General features: G+C 57.2%; 6 protein-coding genes across 6 annotated transcripts; 3 read left to right on the forward strand and 3 right to left on the reverse strand.

Moving 5' to 3' along the window:
* Positions 1 to 953: 953 nt before the first annotated feature.
* On the forward strand, positions 954 to 3,804 carry B0I36DRAFT_314043 (cytochrome P450). Its single transcript, XM_046152700.1, has 6 exons — positions 954 to 1,224; positions 1,293 to 1,532; positions 1,595 to 2,241; positions 2,338 to 2,451; positions 2,543 to 2,813; positions 2,928 to 3,804. The coding sequence occupies exons 2-6, from the start codon at positions 1,371 to 1,373 to the stop codon at positions 3,387 to 3,389; spliced, it is 1,656 nt and encodes a 551-aa protein (XP_046016550.1). The 5' UTR covers positions 954 to 1,224; positions 1,293 to 1,370; the 3' UTR covers positions 3,390 to 3,804.
* Positions 3,805 to 4,385: 581 nt separating this feature from the next.
* Positions 4,386 to 6,739, forward strand: B0I36DRAFT_402954 (uncharacterized protein). The gene is made up of 3 exons (XM_046161740.1): positions 4,386 to 4,474; positions 4,612 to 5,908; positions 6,069 to 6,739. Exons 1-3 carry the CDS (start codon positions 4,395 to 4,397, stop codon positions 6,399 to 6,401), a joined length of 1,710 nt encoding a protein of 569 aa, XP_046016551.1. The 5' UTR covers positions 4,386 to 4,394; the 3' UTR covers positions 6,402 to 6,739.
* Positions 6,676 to 9,488, reverse strand: B0I36DRAFT_66070 (uncharacterized protein). Its single transcript, XM_046163176.1, has 2 exons — positions 8,533 to 9,488; positions 6,676 to 8,464 (listed from the first exon to the last, which is right to left on the reverse strand). Exons 1-2 carry the CDS (start codon positions 9,129 to 9,131, stop codon positions 7,006 to 7,008), a joined length of 2,058 nt encoding a protein of 685 aa, XP_046016552.1. The 5' UTR covers positions 9,132 to 9,488; the 3' UTR covers positions 6,676 to 7,005.
* A 3,074-nt stretch (positions 9,489 to 12,562) lies between these two features.
* On the forward strand, positions 12,563 to 13,797 carry B0I36DRAFT_345546 (uncharacterized protein; the record flags this gene model as incomplete). Its single annotated transcript, XM_046156368.1, has 3 exons — positions 12,563 to 13,145; positions 13,220 to 13,280; positions 13,344 to 13,797. 3 exons carry the CDS (start codon positions 12,563 to 12,565, stop codon positions 13,795 to 13,797), a joined length of 1,098 nt encoding a protein of 365 aa, XP_046016553.1.
* A 310-nt stretch (positions 13,798 to 14,107) lies between these two features.
* Positions 14,108 to 15,523, reverse strand: B0I36DRAFT_314051 (uncharacterized protein). Its single transcript, XM_046152701.1, has 2 exons — positions 15,149 to 15,523; positions 14,108 to 15,068 (listed from the first exon to the last, which is right to left on the reverse strand). The coding sequence occupies exons 1-2, from the start codon at positions 15,242 to 15,244 to the stop codon at positions 14,373 to 14,375; spliced, it is 792 nt and encodes a 263-aa protein (XP_046016554.1). The 5' UTR covers positions 15,245 to 15,523; the 3' UTR covers positions 14,108 to 14,372.
* A 103-nt stretch (positions 15,524 to 15,626) lies between these two features.
* B0I36DRAFT_314054 (signal recognition particle, alpha subunit, N-terminal-domain-containing protein) lies at positions 15,627 to 17,933 on the reverse strand. Its single transcript, XM_046152702.1, has 3 exons — positions 17,568 to 17,933; positions 16,001 to 17,503; positions 15,627 to 15,924 (listed from the first exon to the last, which is right to left on the reverse strand). Exons 1-3 carry the CDS (start codon positions 17,799 to 17,801, stop codon positions 15,679 to 15,681), a joined length of 1,983 nt encoding a protein of 660 aa, XP_046016555.1. The 5' UTR covers positions 17,802 to 17,933; the 3' UTR covers positions 15,627 to 15,678.
* Positions 17,934 to 18,097: the final 164 nt, after the last annotated feature.

The following is an 18,097-nucleotide window of genomic DNA, read 5'->3' on the forward strand; positions in this document are numbered from 1 at the left end:
CGCCGCCGCAAGAAAGTGGCTTGGTTCCAGAAGAGGACTAGCGCGTGCCTGTGCATACTGGTCCAATCGCACCCTGCGATAAGGCCCAATCAGCGGAAGGACTATTTAGAGGCGCGCAGCCAAATTTTTTCTCTGCTTGAACGACTCACATCTCTTCTGCAGCAACAGCACAGCAGACGGCCAAGATGCGGAAAGCGTGTCTGCGGTCTTGCCTCAGCAGCGGATTCTTGAGCTTCATCTTTCATGATGATTGAATTGGCTCCATCACTGGTAAGCTTCAGAACTTTTTCTTCGTCCTTTGCACGCGTACCATGATGAGGTAATTTGCGATTGATTCTACTTCGATGGCGCCCTCGCCGGGGCTGCTATATCGGGTAGAAAGCTGATAGTTAATTTCTTACATATTCTGACTCGAAACCATGTTTACTCTACATTACTGCAACAAACTCATGTCAAGCCAGTCACTAATTTGTTGCATCAGATTCCAGATCAAACACCCAGACAGCCTCTGTCGTTCCACCGCGGTCGTGGTTACTCTTCTAACTTGTCCATCATGCAATGTGCTATGCATCAAGTCGTGATCATTGTTGATATTTCGTGAACGCCTGACGTCGATGCTGAAGTAGCGAAGTTGTGCCCGTGCCCGTAGTCGAGGTTTAGTGTCACGCGACAACGCGTTGGCAGGGTCTCCGTCGCGTCACGAGAATCACGACGTGCTTTCAACGCCGCTAGCAGTACCGGCTCGAGGCTGGAACCCTAGTTGACGACAAGGTGCTGTTTCGAGGATGCTTGCTCTGAGTGCCAAGGTCGACCCGACAATCCGGGCTTCCGGTGGTAAGCTTAACTGGATCCACCGGACTTCCATTCACATGTGGCATAGAGCACCCGGCCAGGCGGCGCGGAACGCTCAGTGGGGGCTTGCAAGTGGCTTGTCAGTCCTCTATATTGCGAGATCCATGTCAAAGCCCAGGGACGACCGAGAAACCATGGTCCAATTTGGCTGCAGGTTTGAGCTCCATATCCCTTGACGTTCGACCCCACGTGAGTGTGGCGGCTACAGTTATCCCACGGACCAGCACAGGCCCAGCAACATGCTCCGTGTACGAAGATTGCGGGGAGAGTTCACGATGCAGTTTCTGATGGACCTTCGGGTGCTCGCAATGTCGGCTGCTGTTCTTTGAGCCGGATCCAAAATCTCACTATCGGTGCGAGTACTTCTGACACGTAAGCATTCGCTGTCGCACAAGAAGGGGAGGCTCAGAGGTTAATAGAGATGTAACTTCATTGCTCAGGCAGCATGACAGCTATCCAGGGTTTCAGAATCACAGCATCTCATCAGGAGCCTTCCACCGCATACAGTGTCGACAGCCATGGATAACTCGATCCTGAACGCAATTCTTACCCGCCTGGCCTTTGCCGGGACTGTCGTCGCTATCGGCATTGCAGCATATCTGGTAGGCTTGACGGTATATCGGCTGTGGTTTCACCCTCTCGCGAGCTTTCCCGGGCCGCTCCTCAACAGAATATCATGGGTTCGTGTGATGTCTGCACAATTCCTCCAGCGTGAATCGGGCAAGCTGACCAGGCTCATCAGCTCCCTGGCGCCCTTTGGACCCTCCGTGGTCGTCTCCCCATGGAAACGCGCAAGTTGCACGACATGTACGGCCCCGTTGTCCGTCTCTCGCCCAACGAGCTGGCCTTCAATACGCCGCAGGCATGGACCGACATCTACGGCCACCGACCAGGGCGTCTGGACCTCGAGAAGGACCCGATGCACGTGGGCGCCGTGGACTCGGTCCCGGGCGTCTCGACGATATCCATGGCGGACCGCGAGAACCACGCACGGCAGCGCAAGGCGCTGTCGCACGGCTTCTCCAAAAGGGCGCTCTGGGAGCAGGAGGCGACTGTGCAAGGATTCGTCGACCGGCTCATCACCCGCTTCCACGAGTTTGCGGATACAGGCAAGACGTTTGACATTGTGCGCTGGTACAACTTTGCCACCTTTGACATCATTGGCGACCTGAGCTTCGGGGAGAGCTTTGGGTGTCTCGAGACGGGCGACTTCCACTTCTGGATTGGGCTCATCCTTGGTGCTGTCAAGGCCGGTGCTATTGAGCAGGCGAGCAGGCGATTTGCGACCCCAGGATCGTGGCTGCAGCAGAGCATCCAGCGGTGGTCGCAAGGCAAGCTGAAGAAGCAAAGAAGCGATCATCTCGAGTACAGCCGAAAAAAGGTGATGAAGTAGGTGTCACTTTTCTGCTGACCAGGGGAGAGGCAGGTTCTCGGATCTGCTGGTATCCACATGAGGACGGGGACTAATTCCGTGAGGTACTGTAGACGCATGCAAAACACGAAGACCGATCGCAAGGACTTCATCCATTACATCCTCAAGCAGGGCGAGCACTATGATCTTTCTCAGGACGAGGTCATTGTCAATGCCGCTCTCTTCATGTATGCCCTGCGATGTTCCCAAACTCCCACCTTCAACTGGTGGAGTCACTTTTCACACATACCCAGGTAATGCTGACAAGCAATGTCACAGCGTCGCCGGGAGTGAAACAACTGCCAGTGCCCTGGCAGCCCTGACAAACTTCCTCCTGCGCCACCCGAGAGTATATGCCAAGCTCAAGGACGAGATCCGCAGCACATTTGCCGACGAGGAGGACATAACCCTCGCGGCGATGGACAAGCTGGCTTACCTGAACGCCTGCCTCGAGGAAGGCCTGAGGATGTTCCCGCCCGCCCCGATCGGGTTTCTCCGCACGATCCAGCCTCAGGGGGACGTCATTGGCGGTTATCAGATACCTGGTGGTGTAAGTTGTGTGATTGTCACTCTGAGCTCCAGAGTTGTCTGTATCTATACATGGCAGCACTAGGCCCTCCCCCTTGACTGACACTTTGTCTCCTCGTCTTCGCGACGCCCACAGACCGCAGTCTCCGTCTCGTCATGGTGCGCCAGCCACAGCGCGGACAACTTCCGGGACCCGGACAGCTTCGTCCCGGAGCGGTGGCTCGACAGCAGCAGTGCCGCCACATCGGACCCGGAGAGCTGCGCGGCGGCGGCGGCGCCTTACAAGACGGACAAGAAGCTCGCGAGCCGGCCGTTCTCGATGGGCCCGCGGGGCTGCATAGGCAAAGACCTGAGCTATGTCGAGCAGAGGCTGGTGATGGCGCGGATGGTCTGGAACTTTGACCTCGAACCGACGGACGACATGCACGAGTGGGATCCCGAGGACAACATGAAGAACATCCTGGCGTATGGCACCTGGCAGAAGCCCGGGCTTCGGGTCGTGGCGAGGGACCGCCGGATGGCAGGGAGTAAGTTCTGGAGGAAGAGGAACGGCGCTCGTGGTGGCGGCGGTGGTGGTTGTGGTGAGAAGGAGACTTGAAGGAGGACAGCTTGTTTCCGGTGGCCGCCTTGGGTTGATCTGCTTGATGAGCGTGTGCAGTCGGTCAGAATAAGCTACGCAGTGTGTTCTTGTAGAGCACAATGCCGAGCACGCACACTTGAGGCAGTCTCTGATGGTGCTGAAGCAAATCGCGGAACAGGGGCCCCGGCCTGGTGGCTGACTGGTGGGGCTGCTGCGGGGAACAGGGGATGGATTGGCCAGGATGTGCTAGCGGCGCCGCGAGGGGCGGAATGTGGAGGTGGAAATCCGGGGTCGTCCTGGGCCCCGAGACGCCGGGTGGAGGCCCTGGTCCGAGTTGTTGGTGTTTTGAGCTTGTCGCTTGTGTACCAAGGGACCGCTGAAGGAAGACATCAATCGACCATACAGATAAAATGATGGATGAGTTGGACAGATGCAGGCTGCTGACTAGGATGCTGGATGGCATCCTTCACTTGCTTCACGATCTGGACGTCCGATATCCAGCATGGGTTGGTCCCAGCTGTCGTCTTTGCTTGTACAAAGTGCTGGATCAAGCAAAGACGACTTGTGTCACTTTCACGGCGAGCGACACCGCAAAAGCAGGCGCGGCCGATCCCCGGTCCCTCGGCTCGGTCTGCCCATCGAAAACCCCCTTCCCGATGCCATCACTTGCATCTCTTTACCCCTCACAGGATGCGACCCCCTTGGTTTGTCACCCAAACGTACTTATTCGGGGTCGCCGCACGGGAATTCTGAAGCTGGAGTGTTGGGCCTTTGTGTGTGTGAGTACGTGAACAGGGAAATCTCACATTTTTCCTGGTCTGGCTTTGAATCTCTTAGGCACCGTTAAGTTTCCTCACCTTGGCAGCGATCTACACTGAGAGACATCAGAGCCTGGGCCCTCTGGAAGACTTGACCGGCACATCTGGACTTGATCAGACATCTCGTGTGTGTGTGTGTGTGTGTGTGTGTGTCTCCCAAGTAAAAGCTATTTCTGCAGCCAGCACACGCAGGAGATCCGGCACAATGGCTCGCATTTACAAGCACCCGACTCATTCAAAAGTCGAGCTGCCAGACATCGACCTGTGCACGCTACTCTTTGGCAAGTCTCCTCTCCCCCCCCCTTCCTCCGTCGACGGATGTCGTGTTCCTTTGCTCTTTAAATGTGCCGTCTTGACGAGAGAACCCAGCTTGCTCATCCCATCCATCCATCCCTATCTTTGCTTGCAGACTCTGAGCTCAGCCTCGCCCAGGACGACACGGTCCTGCACGTCGAGGCGGCCAACCCGCACAACAGCCTGACCAAGGCCAAGCAGCGCGAGGTCGTCGAGCGCATCGCCCACGGCCTGCGCACGCACTACGCCGTCGGCAGCCAGGGGCCCGACAGGGACGTCGTCACCGTCATCAGCCACGGCCAGATCCTGGTGCCCTCGCTGCTCTACGGCGTCATCGCCGCGGGCGGCGTCTACTCGGCCGCCAGCCCTTCCTCCACCGTCGACGAGCTCGCCCGGCAGATCAGGGCGGGCAAGTCCCGGCTCGTCGTCTGCGGCAGCGAGCACGCCGCCACGGCCGCCCAGGCGGCAGCCAAGCTGGGCATCCCGCGCACGAGCGTGCTCGTGCTCGACTCGACCGCGGGCAAGTGGTCCCTCAAGAGCCTGGCGGGCGATGTCGACGCCCTGTCCCCTCCTTCCCAGCGCCTGCCCTGGGAGCGCATCACCGACCCGGCCCGCCTCAAGAACAGCCTGATCGTGATCCTCTGGTCGTCCGGCACGACGGGCCTGCCCAAGGGCGTGATGCTGTCGCACCGGAACCTCGTCGCCGAGACCGTCATCACCTCGATCCAGAGCCGCGAGTGGGCCATGAACGAGTTCATGACCCAGGGCGACGCCTACGTGCCGCCGCCGGCGTACCGCACCCTCGCGCACCTCCCCATCAGCCACATCGCCGGCCTCTGGGGCTACCTCGTCGGCCCGCAGTACTCGGGCGGCACGGTGCACTGGATGCGCCGGTACCACTGGGCCGACCTGCTGCGGTACGCGCGCCAGTTCCAGATCACAATCTTCTACACCGTCCCCTCCATCTACCTGCGCATCAGCAAGTCCCCCGACGTCACGGACCACTTCGCCCACCTCGTCGGAGCCGCCACCGGCGCCGCCCCCATGGACGGCACCCTGCAGAAGTCGGCCAACGCCCGGCTCGGCGGCAGTGGCGGCGGTGGCGGCAAGGAGCAGCTGCTCGGGCAGACGTGGGGCCTCAGCGAGACCACCGGCGCCATCACCGCCCAGCCCAGGGGCGACCCGGACGACACCGGGTCCATCGGCGCGGTGCTGCCGGGGGTCGAGCTGAGGATCGTGGACGACGGGTTCCGCGACGTCGAGCCCGGCCAGGAGGGCGAGCTGCTCGTGCGCAGCCCGCTCGTCATGAACGGGTACTTTGACAATCCCGAGGCCACCAGGGCCGCGTTCCACGGGGACTGGTTCTGCACCGGCGACATCGGCGTGCTGAGGGACGGCAAGTTCTACGTCGTGGACAGGAAGAAAGTAAGCCCTTTGATACTATCTCCGCAGCCTGATCTCCAGTTATTCATGGTTTTCCTTTTTCTTTTCTTTTCTTTTTTCTATGTGTTTTCTTGGTTAATAGACATTTTTGGACATCGAAAACGAAGTATACTAACCAGTCAACCAACCGCTTACTTGCTAGGAGCTTCTCAAGTACAAAGGCCTCCAAGTTGCCCCCGCCGAGCTCGAGGGAATCCTGTTCGAGCACCCAAAAGTCCGAGAGGCGGCCGTCATTGGACTGCCCGACCCATCCGCCGGCGACCTGCCAAGGGCATACATTGTGCCGGTGGACAAGAGCGACATCTCGGCCCAGGAGATCCAGGACTACGTCAGCGAGCGCGTGGCGCCCTACAAGCAGCTCCGTGGCGGCGTGGCCTTTGTCGACGAGATCCCCAAGAATGCTGTTGGTAAATTCCTAAGAAAGGATCTCAGAGAGCGCGCAAAGAAGGAGCTGGGAATCACCTCGAAGCTGTAAGGGTTGTGGACAAGGTGGATCATGGGAAAGGACCCGTGGCGTCTGTTCCGGAGGCACTGTTCGTGTGACATCTATACACGCTCAAATCTCAATCAACTGTGAATGCGGGCGTCCAGTGGACGTATATTCCTGTTTGTAAAATCAACCAGATGATTAAGCCCGACAACAAGACTCCTGTATCGCAGGGCCAAAAACACGGCCCACGCAGCCCAATAATATCCCTCTGACAACAAAAAATGCAAAGAAGTTGTAATCGATGTGCTGTTTCTCGATCGCGCCAACGCGAGAGACGGGTATTGATGCTTCCAACCTTCAAAAATTAAGCGATATGAGACAAACGTGCAATCGCTCAAGCACCGCTCGCAATCAAATCCGTGAGAGCTAGCCGAAAACCCCTTCCCATGGTCTAACTAGGAGTACCGTGGCAAAATCAGCTCAAGTCTAAAAACAAGCAAAATGGTGGAAATGGAAAATCGCGCCCGCTGTGCTATGCACCACGCACAAAGCTCGTGGCCCTTTGAAGCAAAACTTCCAAGGAAAATCTCACGCCAGTAGAACTCATTGCGTGAACGGTGATGGTTGGGTGAGGTGTGGACAGCAGTGTTCATTCCTCAACGGCGGAAAGCCCGTCTTCGGAAGCTTCCGCATCGACCGGCCACTCAGGGCTAGCCAGGGCCGCGAATGATACTCCTTTCTCGCTCTCAAGCTCCTTTCTCAAAATCTCTGCACAGAGAACCCACCGTTTCTGCAGCAGAGCTCTACGTTGAAGGAAAACTGCAGAAGCCGTCTCTTCCTCCTCAGCAAAGATAAGTTCGAGCGCCTCAAGCTCCTTGTTGTGCTTGTCCAAAAGCTTCGTCATTTCGATCTCCTGCCGCTCGTTAAGTTCTTCCAGCGCACTGGTCTGTCGGTCTCGCATTACGTTGATCCGGGCTTCGTGAAGCTGCTTCATGTTCTTTTCGAGGTTGTATTGCTGCGCAAGCTCGCGCAAATCCCGCTCAGTCACCACTCTTGAAGGCATGTCCGCTTCTGGATTCTGGCCGAGCCCATCGCAGTAAGCCTCCATGTGCTTGAGACGGGTCCGCACGTTTCGTTCGCTCTGCTCGAGCGTAGCCCGCAGCTCCATCTCAGCCGTGACCTGCCTATCTTCCAGTGTCGCCACGGTCTTCGAATGGCGCTCCTTCATCTTGTCCAGTGCGGAAGTCTGCTTTTCGATCAGGGCCAGCTTCTGCTGCGCGTGTCTGGCCCACATGTGCCATCTCGACTTTCGCTCAAACATGCGAAATCTCTCCAGATCTTTAGCCTGGTCATCGCGTAGCGCCTGGCAAGCTGGATCTTCGAGAGTTCGCTGCTCGGCCTCGAGTCTCTCCTGGGCTTCTCGTGCTTCCGTCTCCTTCCTCAGGGCTTCATCAGCAGCATGAGCCGCACAGCGAGCCTCCTCCTCCTCACGACGACGCTCCAATTCCGCCTCCCCATTACACAAATTTGGACAGCCAATGGCCTGATCCCAGACTGCGCCACATATGTAGCAGAACTCGGCGCGGCACCGGCAAGTCATGTGCGTGCAGCCCTGGCTCAACTCCACCAATGTTCGGCATTTGTAACATCTCCTCCAGCCCGATTTCTCACCCATCTTGAGGACGGCGTCAAGCTCCCAATCACTTGGACAGTCCTGCCCTATCGGATGTGCATCCCTTTTACACATGACGCATACTCTCGTCCGGCACTTTCGGCATACTGTGTGAAAGGGGTATCTTGGGTCGATTTTGCTCCGCTGGGGAATGAATTCACCGCAGCTAGGATTGCAACAGAAAACACGGGCCTCCCAGGGCGTGCTAAACTGGAGGACGGCTTTGAGAAAGTTCGATTGATCTTCTTGAGACAAAAGTGGTTTGATGATTGAGCTGGGGATCGGTTGAGTACAACAGCGTGGTGGCATCTTGGACTCGTCGGTGGTGGCTTGGTTAATCATGATTCTCAGACAGCGAGGACAATAGCTGTGAGCGCAAGGCAATTTGACCAGCGCCTCATCCGGTTTGAGATCCTCACGACAAGCACTGCAGGAGCTATTGAAAGAGGATTAGTCCGCGTCAGGCAAGATCGGAGCCATGACTGATAAATGCGACACACTTACACGTATATCGATTCCGGCGACGGTGTTGTCTTGCGCTTGCGTCTTATCTTCGAGAGGCCCTGCTTAATGCTCTTGTAGCTTTTTCGGGTGCTCACGCTGAAGACGCTTGCCGGGACCTTCTCATGTATATAAGGCGATGACAAAAACTTTGGCTGGTCCACGACGGCCTTATCGGCTCGAGAAAGATAGGCTTCGTACTGTGCAAAGGTGAGGTTCTGGGAACGTCTCCGAGATAGTGTACGCTCCGAGACGTCCTGGATCCCATCCTTGACCGAGGGCGACGTCAAGACCGTATCGGAGGAACTTTGGGACGATGTCGATACTGTCCGCACATGGTTGGATTCAATAGTGACGCTCGAGTCGGCGCCGGATGTATTGCGCTTTCCATTACTTGTGGATTTGGACGAGGTCGGCCGCGAGACGGATATGCCCAGTTGCGTAGCTCGCTGCAGTAGGCCTTCGAGATATGTCTCGAAGTCGCCGCTCGGGAGCTGTAGAACCTCACGGAGGAAGTCGTGTTCGGGCAGCTCGGGCGAATTTGCGGTTGCTGATGGGTCCATGTGCGGCGCCACTATGGGCGTCTGCACCAATAACACCATGGTGTTTCCCGCGCCAGACTGGGTGAAGAATGGCAGTCTGCTGGAGGGGAAGAGGTCGAAAAGGTCACTTAGTGTCGCACATCATTCCTCGTGTGCAAGAGTCAAGCTGGAGGTCGAGAGAGGAGCGGCGCATGGATAAGCGGAGTCGAGGCTCGCTGTGTGACTGCGGAGAAGGTGGGCGAGGCAGGTGGAGATATCGGGCAAGTCATATGCCGTGCGAGCCAGGGTAGACAGCGTCTGTCAGGTGAGTGAGTGACTGGGGTCGTTGACAAGCGCCCGATCGGCGGTTCACGGATAGTGGACGGGGTCGCACCCGGCGGACTTCTGTTGCAGACCCTTGAGAGAATGACGTGAGGTGCGGAATAAACATCCACGGCGCAAGCGAGCGTTTTGAGACGGCCGAGAGGTGAGAGTTGCCAGGAAGTCGGGTTGTTGGATATTGTGCACCAAGCACGTTTATGCCGCGGGCCTGCCGCTGGATTTACAGAGGCCCGGGGCGCTGCCAATCTGAGGGCGTCGAGACCGCTGCGCAGGGGCACTGACGATAGGCAAAAGGGCGGACGGAGTGTCTCCGCCAGCAGGGGGGGGGAATGCAGCGGGCGCCGAGAATGTGAGGGCGTTGCAAGGGAGCGGCGCGGAACCTGGTGGGTAGGGCGGCGGTGGTCGGGTCGTGTCTCGTCGCTGGCTGCCTTTGGCCGGACAAAGTCTGGATGTGATGGCAGCAGACGACCAATGGCTGATGGGGGAAGGCTTCCAAGTGCGATGTGTCCAGAGGCAGGAGGGGGTCCAAAGGGAGTCTCGAGGCAGCAGCGGTGAGGGTTTGAGGGTCGTGGTGGTTGATGAGTGGATGACGGCCAGCGCGAAAGGGACAATACCTCACACAATGATACAAAGAGGGGTGGTGGAGAGCGATGGATGGTGGAGGACGAGGACGACGGGGCCCGGGTGGCGTTGCCTGCCGGAGCCTTGGAGCGCTTCCTTTCTTTCTCTGGCTCTGCCGTCACCTGGCCTTGCCTGCCTCGAGATCAAGTGGGCAGCTCTGCGTGCTCGTCGAGGAAGGAACCTCCCGCGATGCAGCGACGACAGCGCGCTGGGGATTAAGGTTGCTGGCTCAGGCGCTTTGCAAGGCGGTAGGTTCGCGCCAGCAGGACGGTGGCTGGCTCTTTCCTCCCTAGTCTAGCAGCGACACTTGGGAAGAGACCTCGGGAGGAAAGAGCAGAGCAGCCGCGCCTGCCCTTCCCGCGCGCGCGCGGCACACACGCACGGCTTGGACCAAATGCCATTCCAGGTTACCCGACCTCGCGGTGCCGGGACCCACGTCGCTGCCGTTGCTTTTGTCCATCATCTCCTTGTCTCTGTCCAATTTGGTGCCCTCGTCAAAGTGTCTTCCGTCGGGTGCCGCCACCAGACCACGACAATCAATTGTTTACGGCTGATGTCCTGTCCAAACTCATGGCATCGAGCCTGCCGCCGTCCACGGCCTGGCCCATTCCACCTGGGCAGACTTCCAACGCCAGTGCCTGCCCACTCTCCCTGCGGTCACTCCGAGCGAAACAAGCGTGCAGGCGGCCGTCATGCATCACTGTCCCAGCTGACGACCACTATGCAGGCGACCGCTCAGTTAGGTACTAAGTACCCTAAGGTATCTGGCCCAGATTGTGGCGATCTCTCCGCACCAGCCCTCCGCACCGGGGGCCCAGCCGTGACTAGTATCCGCAAGCCCAAAGCTTGGACTGCCCGGCAGATCACCAGATTGCCTCGCCCCCGATTAGGCCTGGCGCCCAGCTCTCGGTAGTCCTGTGGGGTGGGAGAGCTGCCTCTGGCTGAAAGCGGCCCGCGGATATTAGTGGCAAGCCCAGCGGCCGGTCCTGGTCCTGGTCCTCTCCCAGGCTCGCGGGCGGGCCTTTTCTAGGGACCCTTGTACGGTTGGGCATGCCGTTCGACCATCACCCGTGAGGGTCATAATAAACGCGATCCTGCTTCAGAGTGCCAATTGCATGTGCCCGCCTGCTCATTTTCCTTTGGATCTTCCAAGGCTCCAGTCGTGTCGGCTGCTGCAAACACGGCATGAATCCGTCGTCTCTGATGCTTTTCTTCAGCTGACTTTTTTGCTTGTCATCTGTGGGGCGATCAGCAAGGTCCGCCTGGTCGTCGCATGACAGTTCGGCATTCCGCAGACAGGCCACGCCACCAGAAAAAACATGTCCAGTTGCATCTTGCCTGTGGGCATATGACATCGTACCGAGAGAGCTGGGGCTCTCCTTGCAGGTTGGATTGTCGTTGGCATGCTCGGCATGCTCTAGTGAAGCGGAAAAAGCAAAACGCACACGCACGGTTGCTGCATGCGATGCATGGATCCAGCTTTCCAGATCCAAGATGAGATTGTGATGTGTCACGATAACCGATGGTGATCAGATGAGAAGAAGAAATAATCAAGAATTGTTTATTTTCCTTTTAGAAAACCGAGTCCAAGCACGCGGACCTCGTGATTCTTGGTGTATCCAGCACAGACCGCCAATGTCTCAGATCATTGAAATTTACTATGCTCGACAAGCGACCTCTAGCCACGTTGTTGTTCGATATCTATTGTAGAGCTTATCGACACTTCCGGAAGTCGGACAGCCTCTGTAGCATCACAGCGATGTTGCTGTGGTGATGACTTCAGTCTTTGTGATTGCCGTGCGTATTGGCAGTGGTACATCGTCTCGTCCTTCTCGAACAAGCCATGGCGAGATGGAGGCTTTACGAGCAACTACAGCGTCCGGGAAAGACGATCACTTTCAGTTCCTGGAGCTCTGAGAACCACTAGGGGACACCAATTCACGGCATGTACAGATCACAGAGTGGCCAATGTCCTGGTAGCAAGTGCTTCGGGGGCAATCGCAGTGCGGCCTCCTCTTGTGTGCAGACTGGTATGAATGGTGCGCCCTCCTTCTTGAACGTCGCTTCGGTGCTGGTAGTAAGCGAATGGCGGCGTGTCACCCTTGTGATCCTGCACTGACATGGCTGGTGTTTGTTGTATCTTATGCCAGGTGCGAGTAGCCATTCAGTCGCTTCGAGGACTGCGCCGCAATAAGGAAGAATAGCGCGCAGTGTACAAATATGTGCAAGTGTATCGTATGTTTGTGTACAAAAGATGCCGCGAATCGCCAGAACCCAGTGTTGCGAGGACGTCGCGGGAGAATTGTTCTGATGGCACAGCATCGCTGCCGGGGTAACCAGGCGAGGAAGGAACCTTGGAAGGCCTGGGGCAGCCACTTTCCTCATCGCATAATACAGACTCCGAGGGGGAAAGCCAGGGACGACGTCACTTGAGCATCACAAGTATTTGAACAGTCTGAGGGTCGTACATCACGACAGCCTAGGCGCTTCCTTGACAGCACCACAAGTTCGGCGACGTAACGGGGCAGTCTCTGCAAAAACACACGACGATGAAGTCTTTCCTATCCATCGCCCTCGCTATTCTCGGCAGCGGCATCATCACTTCCGTCCTTGCCACTCCTCGCCTATGGAGCGTGCTTAAGAGCAACCGTACCCTCCAAGGTAGCACCTACAGCAACCGCAGCCACTCCGCCGGCATTCAGCTCGCCACCGCCGACCGCCTCCCTGACAAGCATCATGCGGGCTACATCGTCCACTCATTCCTGGATGACGACTTTGACTACGCCACTGCTTCATCCTTTACGCGGAACGTCTCTGCGCGGTACAATGTCGGCGCCATCACCATCGAGCCGGATCAGTTCGTCCACAGCCAGATCTCGATGCACCAGCAGATTCAGATTGGTGGAGACAACGGAGACGACAAGGGCGACGATTGCGATGGCAACTTCTTGACGCTTGGGACACAAACCACCGTGAGTATCTTTTGGGGGGACAGAAGCTGGGAAGATCCGTTCACTGACGAGAGACTCATGTATCGGCAGCTCACGTTCAGCGGAAGAACTGCTCGTCGTCCATACTACTACTGGGCTCGGGATCCCCAGCCCTTCTACTTTGATCAGGACTTCGGACCTGGTGAGTTCACTGTGAATCTATGCTCCCCACTCCCCGGGACGGACCAGGCTCATAATCGTCTTTGTGCAACATAGTGTCTCCTGGTGACGAGATCTACAGCCATATCAAACTCATTGGCACCACGGATGCGGAGATGTAAGTCGTTTGACCGTTCCCTTTCCAGCAGTCGAACATGTTCCATGAAACGCGCTGTGTCAGTGTTTTAGTCTTCCAGATGCACTGTCTGACACAAGATATCCGAAGCTGGTATGAGAACATGTCCCAAGGCACACGTTTTGTCAAGCAGATTACCGGCGCCCCAATCTGCATTGACCACACCGCCGGCTCATGGAGTGTCGGCTTGGAGACTGCAACCTTAGGCCCACGCCCCGATGGCAGCGATGAGCCGACGCCAGGTTTCGACAGTCGTATCTTCTGGGACGTGAAGATGTACAGCGACAGCATCTCGAGGACTCGGCTGCCCTATTATCAGCCGCTTGACCTTGTGCGGCCAAGCACAGGTAATGGAGAGGGTGGAGAGTACGAAGAGGGTAAAAACGTGCAGTTTGCTACGTCCTTCGACCCTTTTCCTGGCGAAGACTATTTTGGAGTCTATTGGAACATGATTCCAAGCTGGGTGGCCACTCAATCGGAGGACCCGGGCCACAATTGAAGTGGTGTATCGGTGGCTACTCCTCTGGTCTCTACATACAGCCGCGAGAGCACAAGAGAGCAGGAACACATTGATCGTACAATTGGGCATAATTTTGGGGGTAGGGACTGTTGTAGAAGCCGGAGTGCTGCCTCCTTCAAGAACGCCTTGATGGACAGCAATGCACTCTAGGCTCTATGGTTCTGTGCTGAACGTTGTAGATTAGCTTCAGCTCACAACTGAGTGGGAACTCCAGATCATCCTTCCCAATTGTAGCCGTGTCCTGGAGACCAGAATGGCAATTTGGCCCTCCCGAAGAAGATATCGGGTCTTGAAAGTAAATAGTGTCTCTATTAATAGCTGGGCAAAACTTCTACTTGGGTATCAAAGCAGCTGGCTCAAGCCAAAGCAGCTCTAAACATTGACCCTCATAATCTCAAACAGGGTCCTCCGCGGTCCTCGGCACATAGCAACATGTCAAATTAGCAAGACTTATCCGCCGACCACCCGCAACAAATCGTCAAAATAGACCTCCTGCGCGCCCTCACCCGCCAACCTGTCAGAGGAACAACCTCTCTGCTCCACAAAGCAGCGTCTCACGAAGAAGACAGCAGGCTCATGTACACACCCCAAGCAACACCCGCCAGGCCGCCGACCAGACTCCGCCCCTCAATGGTCTGCACGAGCGTGAAGTTGATCAGGCTGACGAGCGGCCAGAGCTTCCACCCGGCCACCATGATGGGCACGAACTCGGCCCTGCTCTTGGCGGAAATGACGGGCCAGCTGACGCGGGAGTAGTCGAACGCCTTGACTTTACCCCCTGCTCCTTTCCCTGCCAAGACTTTGCCCAAGAGGCTATCCCCAGCACCGCCAAAGAGCGAGGGGAACAGCCCGGCGAGCAGGAACCACACGCTCTGGTCGGGGTTGCTCAGCGGCGCGCCGAGCGGCCTGTGCATGGCGGCCTGGATCGTGTGCATGAACAGGCTGAAGAGGATGGTGTTGAGGGCCGCGCCGACCGTCTGGTCGAGGAGCAGCTTGATGGCCGTGTTGCCCTTGTTCAGGCGCGGCTCGACCAGCTTGGGTGGTGGCGCCGCCTCCCCATTCCCCTCGAGCGCGTCGTCGGCTGCCGGCCCGGGCTTCGAGGCCGACACGACGGCCTCGCGCGTCGGCGAGGCGTGGTACGCAGGGAACGTGGACTCGAGGAACTCCTGCCACAGGAAGTTGGGCGGCGTGTTGACCAGGGCCCAGACGACGAACTGGAAGACGGGCACCCAGTCGATTACCAGCGGCGTCTGTTTTTTTCCCGAGACGATTAGTGATCAAAACCACGTGGATTGGCTGGAGGGTTTGGGGTGGGAGAAGGGGAGCTTACACCTCGCTGGTATGCCTTGATTGATTGCGCCAGCAGGTTCGAGATCACCGCCAGTACGGCGGCCATCCGACTGGCTCTGATCATCGGAGATGCCATTGTGCTTTGTTTGTCTTTCTGGTATGTGCTGAATGAGTACGGATTACAAAAGTCAAATCAGCTTGAGGAGGGCGCGACGCACTCGGAGCCAAAGCGGCCTCGCTTACTCCTGAAGTCAGACGCGAACGAGAAAAAGAACACGTGTGTTGATTACGGATCGCAGAGTTGAGGCTTATCAAGAATTGACGGACTGGGGGAGAGCATGGCAGCAGGCGGCGGCGGCGATGACGTGCGTGCAGAGCTGGACCCCTGTTTGGCTCGGTTCGGCCTCAGTTGGAGGGGCATCGCTCGACCGAGGACCCAGTTGATGACCACCAGCAACACCAGCACACCTGTATTTAATGTGTAATTGCTGCACAATCAACTATACAAGACACGTATGCAGATTTCGAACAGATCGCAGGGCCTGTATTGTATTATATCTCCTTGCTCGCTTATGAGTTGCTCAGTAGTTTCTCCACTGCCCACTTGACTGAGAAGTTGCGGATGTCCGAGTAGTGCTGGCCGACACCCACGAAGAGGACGGGCACGTTGGTAGCATGCACCAGGCTGACCAGCGTTCCGACCATGTCCCCAACCGTGTCGCACTTTGAGATGATGAAGCCGTCCAGCTTGCGTCCCGCTCCAAAGGCAGCATTGAAGTTGCGTGCCTGCGCGACCGAGTCCGTGCCCACCAAAGCCTGTACCACATTCTTGTCAGTCGTCATGGTCATACGTCCGTCGCCAGAAGGAAGCAGATCCCCATGGAAAACTTACCTCACCGACCATGAGAATCTTGTCCGGGTTGGCAAACCGCGCAAACTTCTCAAGCGAAGACATCAGCCGCTGGTCATTGTGACGGCGCCCGGCGGTATCAATGAGAACCACATCGTAGCCCTCATTGGTCGCCTCTTTGACAGCATCCTTGGCGACCGAGGCAGCATCTCCGCCGTAGCCCTTCTCAAAGATTGCAACCTTGCCTCCCTCGCGCTCTGTCAGCTCCCTGAGATTGCGCACGTGGACCTTGAGCTGCTCCACAGCGCCAGAGCGGAAAGTATCGCCAGCCGCAATGAGCACCTTGTACTTGTTTTGCAGGAGGAAATAACAGATCTTAGACAGGTTCGTAGACTTGCCGACACCGTTGACGCCAACGATGGAGATGACGTATGGCCTGGCATTGCGGCCGGAAGTCGGTCTGGTGACTGCGTCAATCTCACGCAAGAGGTCCAAAGACCCAGTGGGTGTCAACATCTTGGTCAGCGACGCCTCCATTGCCGTCGCGATGCGAGAGTTGATGCTCTCAAAACTGCCAGTCTTGACACCGACGAGTTCGCTTTCCACACCCTCACACAAGCGGATAGCTGCAACACGCGCAACATTCTTGCGTAGGAGGTGGTCTTCCATGCCCTTCATGGCCTTGTCGAGATCCTCCTTGGTCAATGTCTTGCCTCCAACCACGTTTCTAAAGAGACCGCCAATCGTGCTCAGCCCGCTTCCAATCAGCCCACCCTTGGCCTCGGTGCTTGAGGCAGCTTTCTTCTCCTCTGCCGATTTAAGAATTGAGTGCACTTCATCACCAAGGTCGCGCAGCACGAACTGGCCTTTGGACGTCTTGGTACCCCAAGTGTCCGCATCAACGCCCTCCACAGCAGATGAGCGGCCCTGGGCCTCGTCGTCATTCGTCTCGGCACCCTTGCTCGCAGAATAATCGAGCTGAGTATCATCGTCCTCAGTGGCATATCCGTCCGCATCCCACTTGCGACCCTTCTTAGGTGCCTTCTTGCCCTTGCGAGCCGAAGCCTCGTCGCCTGACGACGCGGGCGCGGAGCTGGTGTTTTGCATCTTTCGTGCCCTTCTGGACATCTTGCCGCCAGGCCCGGTCTTGCCAACAAGAAGATGGCCGGCGCTCGCTGGGGTCGTCGGTCGCGACGTTGTCGGAGTCGCTATTGGGGTCGAGTCGGCCGTGGAGGACTGGTCGGCTTTGGCCGCTGGGTGTCTGTGCTTGAGGCCTGGGGGGAGCATTCGCTCGTCCTGGTCACTAGAGAGGTCGGCATCGGCGGATGAACGCGCGAGGGCCGAAGGCTGCGAAGACTTGTTGGTAACGCTGGCTGATTCGAGCTCATTGTATTGCTGGTCGAAATACTCGTCGAACTTGTGGCAGTGAACGAGAGTCGTGTGCGGCTTCTTAAGCTGATCGCCATAGAGATCGACAAATATCGTCTTGAGGTTGTCGACGAGTTTGTCCACCCATGAAAGATGCAATAGCGAGCGATATACAGCCTGGCGCACGACGAGCATATTAGTAAACTGGACGGGCGCTGGATGAATCGGGCGACGACCATACAATGAAGATCAAGCCCAATTCCTTGACGAAGGTCCACTTGATTGTGTGCTGGTCGGCCCTGTAGGCAGGATTGCTGGCCGCGGAGAGGGTTTCCTTGGTGCCAGGCGTGGGGACCTTCTCCTCGATGAAGAGGTCTGTGATGAAGCTATTGATGATGGAGGGGTCGACCTGGGCGTAGGAGCGCGACCAGAGGGACACGCCTGAGGTCGTGAAGACCTCAAAGCTGTCAAGCATGGCGAGGAGCGACCTTGTCGATGTGTGAAGATGTGGATTGTTTGCAAGGAAGCCAGGACCGCACACAAGAAGGTCGTGAAGATGGTTGCAAATGAGAGACGCCTGTCGACGTCGTTGGCATGAAAGTATGGCACTTGTCCGTTGGCCGCAGCCGCCACCTGCACCAACAAGGGTCAGATGTCCGAAGTTAGGGTACTCCAGGGCTGGGCTGGCCCGCTGTGCTGGAACCACGTACGCGCGACTGCGCCACACGGTGTGGACACACTGTATTGGAGCTCGACTGCCTGGTTGACGAC

Source organism: Microdochium trichocladiopsis (genome assembly GCF_020744255.1).
Source record: "Microdochium trichocladiopsis strain MPI-CAGE-CH-0230 chromosome Unknown B0I36scaffold_2, whole genome shotgun sequence".
In the NCBI taxonomy this organism is placed as follows: Eukaryota; Fungi; Ascomycota; class Sordariomycetes; order Xylariales; family Microdochiaceae; genus Microdochium; species Microdochium trichocladiopsis.

What these genes read in the sequence shown, in the direction of transcription:
- B0I36DRAFT_314043 (XM_046152700.1), top strand. Translation starts at nt 1,371, where the DNA reads ATGGATAACTCGATCCTGAACGCAATTCTTACCCGCCTGGCCTTTGCC. An exon ending in AGCCGAAAAAAGGTGATGAA is followed by an intron (nt 2,242 to 2,337) that starts GTAGGTGTCACT and finishes GAGGTACTGTAG; the next exon opens with ACGCATGCAAAACACGAAGA. An exon ending in GTCAATGCCGCTCTCTTCAT is followed by an intron (nt 2,452 to 2,542) that starts GTATGCCCTGCG and finishes GCAATGTCACAG; the next exon opens with CGTCGCCGGGAGTGAAACAA.
- B0I36DRAFT_402954 (XM_046161740.1), top strand. Translation starts at nt 4,395, where the DNA reads ATGGCTCGCATTTACAAGCACCCGACTCATTCAAAAGTCGAGCTGCCA. An exon ending in TGCACGCTACTCTTTGGCAA is followed by an intron (nt 4,475 to 4,611) that starts GTCTCCTCTCCC and finishes CTCTGAGCTCAG; the next exon opens with CCTCGCCCAGGACGACACGG. An exon ending in ACGTCGTGGACAGGAAGAAA is followed by an intron (nt 5,909 to 6,068) that starts GTAAGCCCTTTG and finishes CTTACTTGCTAG; the next exon opens with GAGCTTCTCAAGTACAAAGG.
- B0I36DRAFT_66070 (XM_046163176.1), bottom strand. Translation starts at nt 9,131, where the DNA reads ATGGTGTTATTGGTGCAGACGCCCATAGTGGCGCCGCACATGGACCCA. An exon ending in TCGCCGGAATCGATATACGT is followed by an intron (nt 8,465 to 8,532) that starts GTAAGTGTGTCG and finishes CTCTTTCAATAG; the next exon opens with CTCCTGCAGTGCTTGTCGTG.
- B0I36DRAFT_314051 (XM_046152701.1), bottom strand. Translation starts at nt 15,244, where the DNA reads ATGGCATCTCCGATGATCAGAGCCAGTCGGATGGCCGCCGTACTGGCG. An exon ending in TCAAGGCATACCAGCGAGGT is followed by an intron (nt 15,069 to 15,148) that starts GTAAGCTCCCCT and finishes GGAAAAAAACAG; the next exon opens with ACGCCGCTGGTAATCGACTG.
- B0I36DRAFT_314054 (XM_046152702.1), bottom strand. Translation starts at nt 17,801, where the DNA reads ATGCTTGACAGCTTTGAGGTCTTCACGACCTCAGGCGTGTCCCTCTGG. An exon ending in AATTGGGCTTGATCTTCATT is followed by an intron (nt 17,504 to 17,567) that starts GTATGGTCGTCG and finishes GTCGTGCGCCAG; the next exon opens with GCTGTATATCGCTCGCTATT. An exon ending in AGATTCTCATGGTCGGTGAG is followed by an intron (nt 15,925 to 16,000) that starts GTAAGTTTTCCA and finishes AATGTGGTACAG; the next exon opens with GCTTTGGTGGGCACGGACTC.